Raw genomic sequence first — 7,603 nt, 5'->3', positions numbered from 1 at the left:
ATTTAATTTAACGATAACTTGAGACGATATACTAATTCTTTTGCGCAAATAGAATAGACGACAAGAAATGTTTTTTGTTCGAAAATTACACCATCGCTAGCAATAATGTGACCAGATATACTCATTACGGAAGTGGTATATTTTACACTTATATTTCCATTGGTATTTTTGGGTAGTCAACTTACGGCTGAAGTTGTCCCTAGAAAAATTATTAAGATAAACAGAAGTGTACACAAAAAATAGTGAAAATTCTGAAATTGTACTTCAAAGTACAAAAACAAATAGCAAGGTAGGTAAGTGGGTTTAAAACCGCCTCGTTTATCATCGGTTTGTGTTTGTTTTGATTGCTTATTGCAATAAGACATTCAATTCATACGTATGCATGTGTACACATCGCATTGATAAGACGAAAAACGCAACAGCATGAAATCGAAGTAAACTAATTTTGTTATTTCCTGTGTTCACAGTATTTGCTCAAATAATTATATACTGCGTTCTTGGACAGCATGAGCGCATCGAGTGAAGGCGGCTCTGGTGGTCCGGTGGGTGGAGGAGGAGGCGCTAGTGGTACAGCTACGACAACGGCGCCTGGTAAGTGTATTTCTAGCGATATCTACTTAGTATATATGTTCACAATTGTACATATTTGTACATACATGTGTTGGCATTAGTATGTATACATAACATTTTTGGTGCTTTGCAATTGCACGTGTGTAGGTGTGTGTTTGTGTACGTGTTTTGTGTTAGTGTGTGCGCTTTCTTGTTAGTTCTCTTTTGTGCTCGCATACGCGCGCAGTGTTTGTTACACTTTTCTTTTGCGTCCCACATTCGTAGCATATGGCTGCGCCATATATGTGCAAGTGCGTTAGTATGTGTGTGCGTACATGTCTGTATATGTCTGTTTTGTTGTTACTGTCGATTCGTTATAGTGTTGCCACCACCAATCATTAGTAGTACTTTTCGGCGTTGCCACTAAACTCAATTGAAAAAGTGTTGCTCCATTGCTTGTTTTTTTATATATTTATTTTTGCACATACAGCAACACTAAAAGCCGTTAAGATTCGCACTCATCCAACAAACACAAAGCACTTGATAGCCCACAACACAGCAACAACAACAGCCAATATCAATGCTATGGCAATACCCACATATTCACAATTTCGTGGCGCCTTAAACAGATACTCATTACATCAATTGCCAACATCCTCCTCAGGGCATTCCACAGTGGCAGCTAAAATAACGCACGTTAAACCGGATGGCGGTGGTGGCATTTCCATAACGGGCACGCCCATCCTTAGCGGAGGAACAATTAAAGTGGCCGCCGCTGGCAACACGGTGCAGACATCCCTCAGCGGCACACCCATCTCTCTGAACACGGGGCAAGCAACCACGGCTGCCTCGATTCGCGCAATTGGCGCTGGCGGCCAATCGACCCAAGTACGTGTCGTCATGCCCATGATTAAGCAGCTGGAGAACGTCACGGCAACTGGTCGCACCCAAATCACAGCCATACCAGCGACGCCAGCAGCACGCAGCGTATCCAATGCCTCGATTACAGTCACACGGCCCGTCACCCAAGCCACCTACTTGCCACGCGCCAGCGTCACCGCCACCCAGATGAGCGGCGTGGGTGTGACGGGTGCTCAGCGACTTGTGACACCATTGCGTGCGACATCTACAGCCAGCGTTAATCCGGCATCTGGGCCAACGGGACTCGGTAGCAGCGGCAGCTTTGTGCGCACCTCGCAACCATCGACGGTCATCTCGTCGGCAAGCAGCGCTGCTGCTGCTGCCTGGATGCAGAGTCCCACCGCAGTGCAGTTGATTCGTGCCATTCATCAGCCCAGGCAACGCATCATCACCACCTCAACGGGCGCCAGCGTTTCCACTACAGCTACACCAGTCCAGGCAAACACAGGTGAGTCACTCAAGTAGCCACATTTCATACCCAATCTAATGCATCACTCCTTTCCTTCTAGCTCTCTCCGTTTCGGCGGCTCAGTCGCTGCCACCGCAGCAAGCGGGTCCTTCTGGTGTGCCACAGGCTTATGTGGCCACTGTGTTGCCGCCGCGTCCGCATCAGGCGACGCTAGTTTATTCCTCAAATGTCTCAGCCGCCGGCTCGCCCACCACAAACCCAAATACTGGGCAGCAATTCAATCCGCGTTTTGCCGTCGCTACCCCGCTGGGCGCTACAAATGCCGCTGGTGGCACCGCCACCACGCCCGGTGGCACCACAGTGACGCCACGCCAAGTACGCCCCATACTGGGCAAGAGTTTTCCGACAGCCAAGCTCAATACGACCAGCATTAGCATTCGCGCTCCCAGCATACCGCAGCTCAGTTCGAGCGTTGCTCCACCGACGCCTGTGAGCGTCTCTGGTGGCGTCACTGTTGCAGGACGCGGACCAGGAGGAGCTGGCACTGCTGCCAGCGTGGCACCAGTGGCTTTGACTGCTAATCTGCCCACCACACGCATCATTCAGCTGCAGCAGCCGGCAACGGGCGGCGCCCAGCAAATAATTGGCTCGACGGCACGCTTGGCGGGCAATGTTATGCTGCAGCCCTTCCTCATGAGCACCACCCAAGCGGCTAAGATGGGTAAGCTTGTCATTCAATTGAGAAACTTGACTTTAGTTTGTTAAATTGTAAATGTTTTTTATCGAGCATACTCGACTGTAGCTTTCTTGTTTAAATTAGTCAAGAGCTTATATCATCAAGTCATTCAAAGCAACTTGTTTAATTCATTTAAAAAAGTTCAATATTTGTGTGCTCAGACTTGCACTCTGAAGTAATTCTATCTGAAATATATTTTGACTATACAAAAGTCCGAAAATTAGGCCAAGGAAGTATCTTAAAAAAAAAGGTTCATTAATCATTGAATAATTTATATTCAAATATTAAAATGTAACCGGTTAAAACGATTCGAAACTAGTCCGAAAAAAACGTCTTTTACAATTAGTTTTAATTAGTTTGAAATACAATAATGCAATGAACAAACAGTTTTGTTTGTCTCACACAACGTTTGCCTTGCACTTCTTTCCAGTAAATTTTCAATATGTAAACTCTGCGTATGCTTGATATTTGAGGTTTCTGTTGACAGCTCATGCCAAACATATGTGTGTTTGTGCGTTTGCATAGAAACGTCAGCTAGTAATGAGTATTTCTATTTTCATTGACTGACGTGCAGAAAATTTGCTTGTAAAACATTTTCTAAATTGACATTTTCCATTGATTTCCCTAGGTATTCGACCGCCGGTAACAATGACAGCCAAAGTGCAACCCTCGCTGACCATCACACAACTGAATCCCATTGGCAAACTCTCCACAGCAGGCGGCGCAGCTGGCGCCACAATGCAGCCACAGGGCGTGGCCAGCATTCAAGCGGTGCCTAGTGTTTCGGCCACCAGCGTAACAACAAGTTCGGTGCCGGCAACAACGGGTGCAACGGCAGCAGCGGGTGGAGCCACCGTGTTGCCACTGACGCTGGGCGCACGTGGCGGACCGGCTAGCAACATCTTGACGGGCACACTGACACCCATCAAGAATGCCAGCGGCATCACCGTGGGCAAAATGATGATACCACAAGCCGCAGGCGTGGATGTGGCAGGCAGCGGTGGCTTGCCACCCGGCACCACGCCCACCAACGTCTTTATACAGCAGCGTGGCGGCAACGCGGGAGCCGTGAGTGTCTCGGCGGCCACAGCCACCTCGGTGGCCACATCTGTGGCGGGCACATCGTTCCTGCCGCAAGGCAGTTCTGCTATCTACTACGAATCGATGCCCGCATCGACGGGCGTTCTTTCGCTGACGACGACGACGGTGACGCAGAGCACACACACTCACGGACAACAGGCGCAGGCTCAGCTGGTGAGCAGCGGCGCCAGCAGCAGTTTGTCCGTCTCCTCGCTGCCATTTGCCAGTCACGCACAAGCCATTGGCTCCGCAGCTGGCGGCTCAACTGCCACTTTCACCGTGCTGCCATCGTCGGCAGCCGGCGGCAGTCGCACCATTGGACATCAGCAGCTCATCATACCGGCGGGCGCAGCGCATGCGGGAGGTGCTCCGCCCCAGCACATGGTTATACCGCTGCACACGTCGGTCAAGGTGACAACGGGCGCGGCGCCTACAACAACGGGCGGTGGCGCCACCGTAAGTGCGCTACCCATGCCCATCCCTGTGCCAGTGGCAGCCAATGCGCTGGTCTCCAATTTCATGCGCAAACGTGATGCTGAAGGATCGCCCATTCGAGGCGTTAAGAATCTGGCTCCCACGCTGCTCTCGATGAGCAGCAATACCAATGCAACAAACGCATCCACAGCTAGCGTGACAGCTGTGAATTTGGCTGGCGGCTCTGCCTTCAATCTGCAGCCCGTTTCTGTGGCGCCAGCACCACAAATTGCTGCGGCTGCGGCGTCGGCGGGAGCAACTGTCACCAGCTCGGCACTCACCGTGGAGGCGTTGGCGAAGAAGGAGCGCGAGCGAGTTAACTCTGCGATTGTAAGCGCTGCTGCAGCGGTCGCTTCGTCGGCATCGACAGCATCTGCTTCGACTACAGCGGGTAGCATTGTGAGCACACGCAATATGCGCGCTGAATCGCCGGCATCCTCGGATGGTTCCACGACAGTATCGGCCAATTCGTCACCCGGCGTGGATCAGCAGATACAGGACAGCAATTTGAGCATTAATCGCATTGGGGATGAAGCAAGCAGCTCCACTGCAACGCACTTCAATCCCATCAATGAGGTGAGTTGCGAAATCGTGTTGATTAAACTAAATAATAAATCGCTAATTGATAATCTCTGCCTCTTCAGATGTATGCAACTCATCAGTCAACGCTGCCGCCAAACATGTCGCACTCAACACTGGTCGCACGTGTGGGCAGCGCCTTTGTGGATGTGTCGCAGCTGCAAGGTGCACATCATGTGGCCAGCTCTGGACAGTTGCCCCAAACGCGCATGAATGGTAACAGCTACGATGGCCTGGCGCGCAAGAAACCACGCCGATCGACGTAAGCTATTTAGTATTCATGTATTGGTATGCGTAATTGAATATTTGTATTTGCTTCACAGCAACGACAGTCAGCACTCGAATCAGAGCCAGGCTTCGTTGTCGTTGTCGCTGCCGCCGCCAACTGGGAGCGTGAGCAGTCACAGCAGCAGCACCACACAGGAAGCCACATCGCTATTCATTCAACAGCAGCAGCAACAACAGCAGCAGCAACAGTTGCAACATCAGCCGCACAACAATGGTGGACTGCTGGTAACAGCAGCTGCAGCTGGAGGCAGCGTAGCAGTCACAACTAATGCCAGCTCGAATGCCGCAGATGTGAACAATCATCGTCTGGCGGGCAGCGCAACACCAGCCGTTGCTGGCAACAAGGAGAACGCCAATCCAGTTGACTTTGTGCTGCGACGCCCGCGCAATTGTGCGCTGCTCAATGTAAGCTTTTAAGCAGCTCAACAAAGTGAAGTTCAATTTATTAAGAGTTTTCCTTTTTCTACGACAGACTTACAAGCCAACGCACAAGTTGGCTAACAATCATTTCCATCGCTATACGGATGTGAAGCCTCGCGAGGAGCGACGCGCCACAGTCATTGATCTGGCCAATCAACCCAATGTCCAAGGCAAAATTAGCGGCTGGAAGCTTTACCATCTGCGTTCACAAATGGAGGATTTGGTAGGTTTCAACAAAATTATATTTCGATTGAGTATAAGTAATAATTATTTTGCATTGTAGAATGATTCGGAAATGGTTAGTCTCGGTCAACTGGAGACCATGTTGAAGGAGCTCGAGAAGGACAAGGACAAGCATGGCGACATTGAGCGCGTCAGCGAGCTATTAAAGGTTAGTCTTTGCTCCAGTTGTAGATTTACTATAAATACTAATTTAATTTAAATGTTGCAGGGTAATATACAACGCAGCAAGATCATAACCGATGGCATCAACGAGGCGCAAAATCAATTGATGAAGATCTTTGACCACAAACCTCATGTGACTGACATTATCAATCGTTTGCAATCGAAACGCAACTTTAAGAAACGTGAAAAGCTATAAGAAAAAGCAAAACGCCAAGACAATGTGAAAATGTAAAGCAAATGGAAGCAGACAACGACACGTTGAGCCTTTAGCTATATGGACTTCATGTATTTTATAGGGAATGTGTATATTTGCCTAATATATATTTAACTATGTATGTCATTAGCTTAAAGTTAGCATAATCACTTTTAACATTTGTAAGATACCAATTTACAAAAACAACAGACCCTAAACCATAAACAACAACAAAAATGAAAAAACTACAACACAACAATATGCAATATTTTTTCATGTTCTTAAGAGAAAGTAAAATAAAATACAAGATTTTAAGATATACAAATTTGTGAATACGATTTATTGACTTTCCTTAATTGTAAAAAAGAATACAACGAAGGTTTTGTTATAGATTAAAAATTTATTGCTACTGAAAGAGAGGTTTACAGCTGATCTTCTACATGGGTGGAGGCGGCGGCACACCGTTGAACATAGGATGCATGGCTGGACGAGGTGGCCCAGGCATTGGAAAACCGGCTGGTGGTCCCAAGGCACGATGTAGATTCGGTGGTGGCGGCGGCAAGATCTTGGGTTCGAATTTAAATGCAAATTGCAAAAAGAATTGTTTGGTATCTCGATTCAAATGTGTCCAGAACTTGCCCTCTGTCTTGTCGACCTCGCGCGAGGGCACTTTAAAGCCAATTGTCTCGTATGGTTCAGCCGCAAAGAGTAAGTACTGCCATTTACGATCTGGGGGCTCAATCTTTTGCTCGTAGGCGGACATAAAACGATGGCGCGGCACAACACCTTCGCTGATCTCGGGATAATCGATTTGGAAAAGCAACGACTGCTGGCCATTGGAGAGTTCACGCTGTTTGGTTACCCGATAGCCGGGACGTCCGATTTTCACAAACTTCTTCGGCTCCACACGCGGTTTCTCCGGCGCTAGCAGTGATGAGGGTGCCTCCTTGGCTTCTTTGGCGGCACGGCGGGCCAAGTTCTCTTGATGCTTTTTGCCTTGGGTGTGGGCCAAGTAGCTGCCCTCGTTGTTGTGCAGCGTCAAACAGAGTTTGCATTCATAGGAACCGAGATGGTTTTTCATAAAATAAGGATCCTTGTTCAGATCGATGGTTTCAAGCGCCAGCTGTCGCAGTCGCTCCTTGCGCTCGCGATTTGACTCCGACCATGAGGCGACGCCACCGCTACCGGTTTTGCCACCGGCGCGATTTTGGAAATCCATATTTTTAGTTAATTTTTTTATAAAATACACACCGAGCAAAACGTAAACGTTGTTTTAAGAAAAGAAAACAGTGTTGTCCAAATGTTGCAAAAAACCGATAAACATTCATCTACAATGAGCCCCGATACTTTTTTTCTCCGATAACCATTATTTATTAAGTTAAATGTTTACTATTTCCGGTATTTAAAGAAAAATAAATAAAGTTATATTAATGTATTTAAAAATGCGATTCTCCCATGAAAACTTTAAAACCGGCATTTATGCATAATAATCGCTTGCCAGTGTTGCTCTGAGTACTTGATAATCAACAATCAATCGATAGACAATCAA

At 47.9% G+C, this 7,603-nt stretch overlaps 2 protein-coding genes across 4 annotated transcripts; one reads left to right on the top strand and one right to left on the bottom strand.

Annotated features, from left to right (window-relative positions):
• The first annotated feature begins 169 nt into the window (after positions 1–169).
• Positions 170–6,196, top strand: LOC132788358 (pneumococcal serine-rich repeat protein). Of its 3 annotated transcripts, none has more exons than XM_060795723.1 (10): positions 170–289; positions 468–591; positions 1,214–1,918; positions 1,980–2,600; positions 3,244–4,745; positions 4,814–5,010; positions 5,072–5,441; positions 5,509–5,679; positions 5,740–5,847; positions 5,908–6,196. In XM_060795723.1, exons 2-10 carry the CDS (start codon positions 507–509, stop codon positions 6,055–6,057), a joined length of 3,909 nt encoding a protein of 1,302 aa, XP_060651706.1. In that variant the 5' UTR covers positions 170–289; positions 468–506; the 3' UTR covers positions 6,058–6,196. The 3 variants fall into 3 exon arrangements, with proteins under 3 accessions (XP_060651706.1, XP_060651703.1, XP_060651705.1); XM_060795720.1 differs by having other exon boundaries at positions 1,040–1,918; XM_060795722.1 differs by having other exon boundaries at positions 176–293; positions 1,040–1,918.
• A 175-nt stretch (positions 6,197–6,371) lies between these two features.
• Positions 6,372–7,358, bottom strand: LOC132788365 (splicing factor 3A subunit 2). Its single transcript, XM_060795736.1, has one exon. It carries the CDS (start codon positions 7,271–7,273, stop codon positions 6,491–6,493), a length of 783 nt encoding a protein of 260 aa, XP_060651719.1. The 5' UTR covers positions 7,274–7,358; the 3' UTR covers positions 6,372–6,490.
• Between the last annotated feature and the right edge of the window lie 245 nt (positions 7,359–7,603).

This window comes from Drosophila nasuta, chromosome 3, assembly GCF_023558535.2.
Source record: "Drosophila nasuta strain 15112-1781.00 chromosome 3, ASM2355853v1, whole genome shotgun sequence".
Taxonomy (NCBI): Eukaryota; Metazoa; Arthropoda; class Insecta; order Diptera; family Drosophilidae; genus Drosophila; species Drosophila nasuta.
Note: the sequence above shows the minus strand (reverse complement) of the source record. Positions and strands in the feature narration are given on the sequence as shown.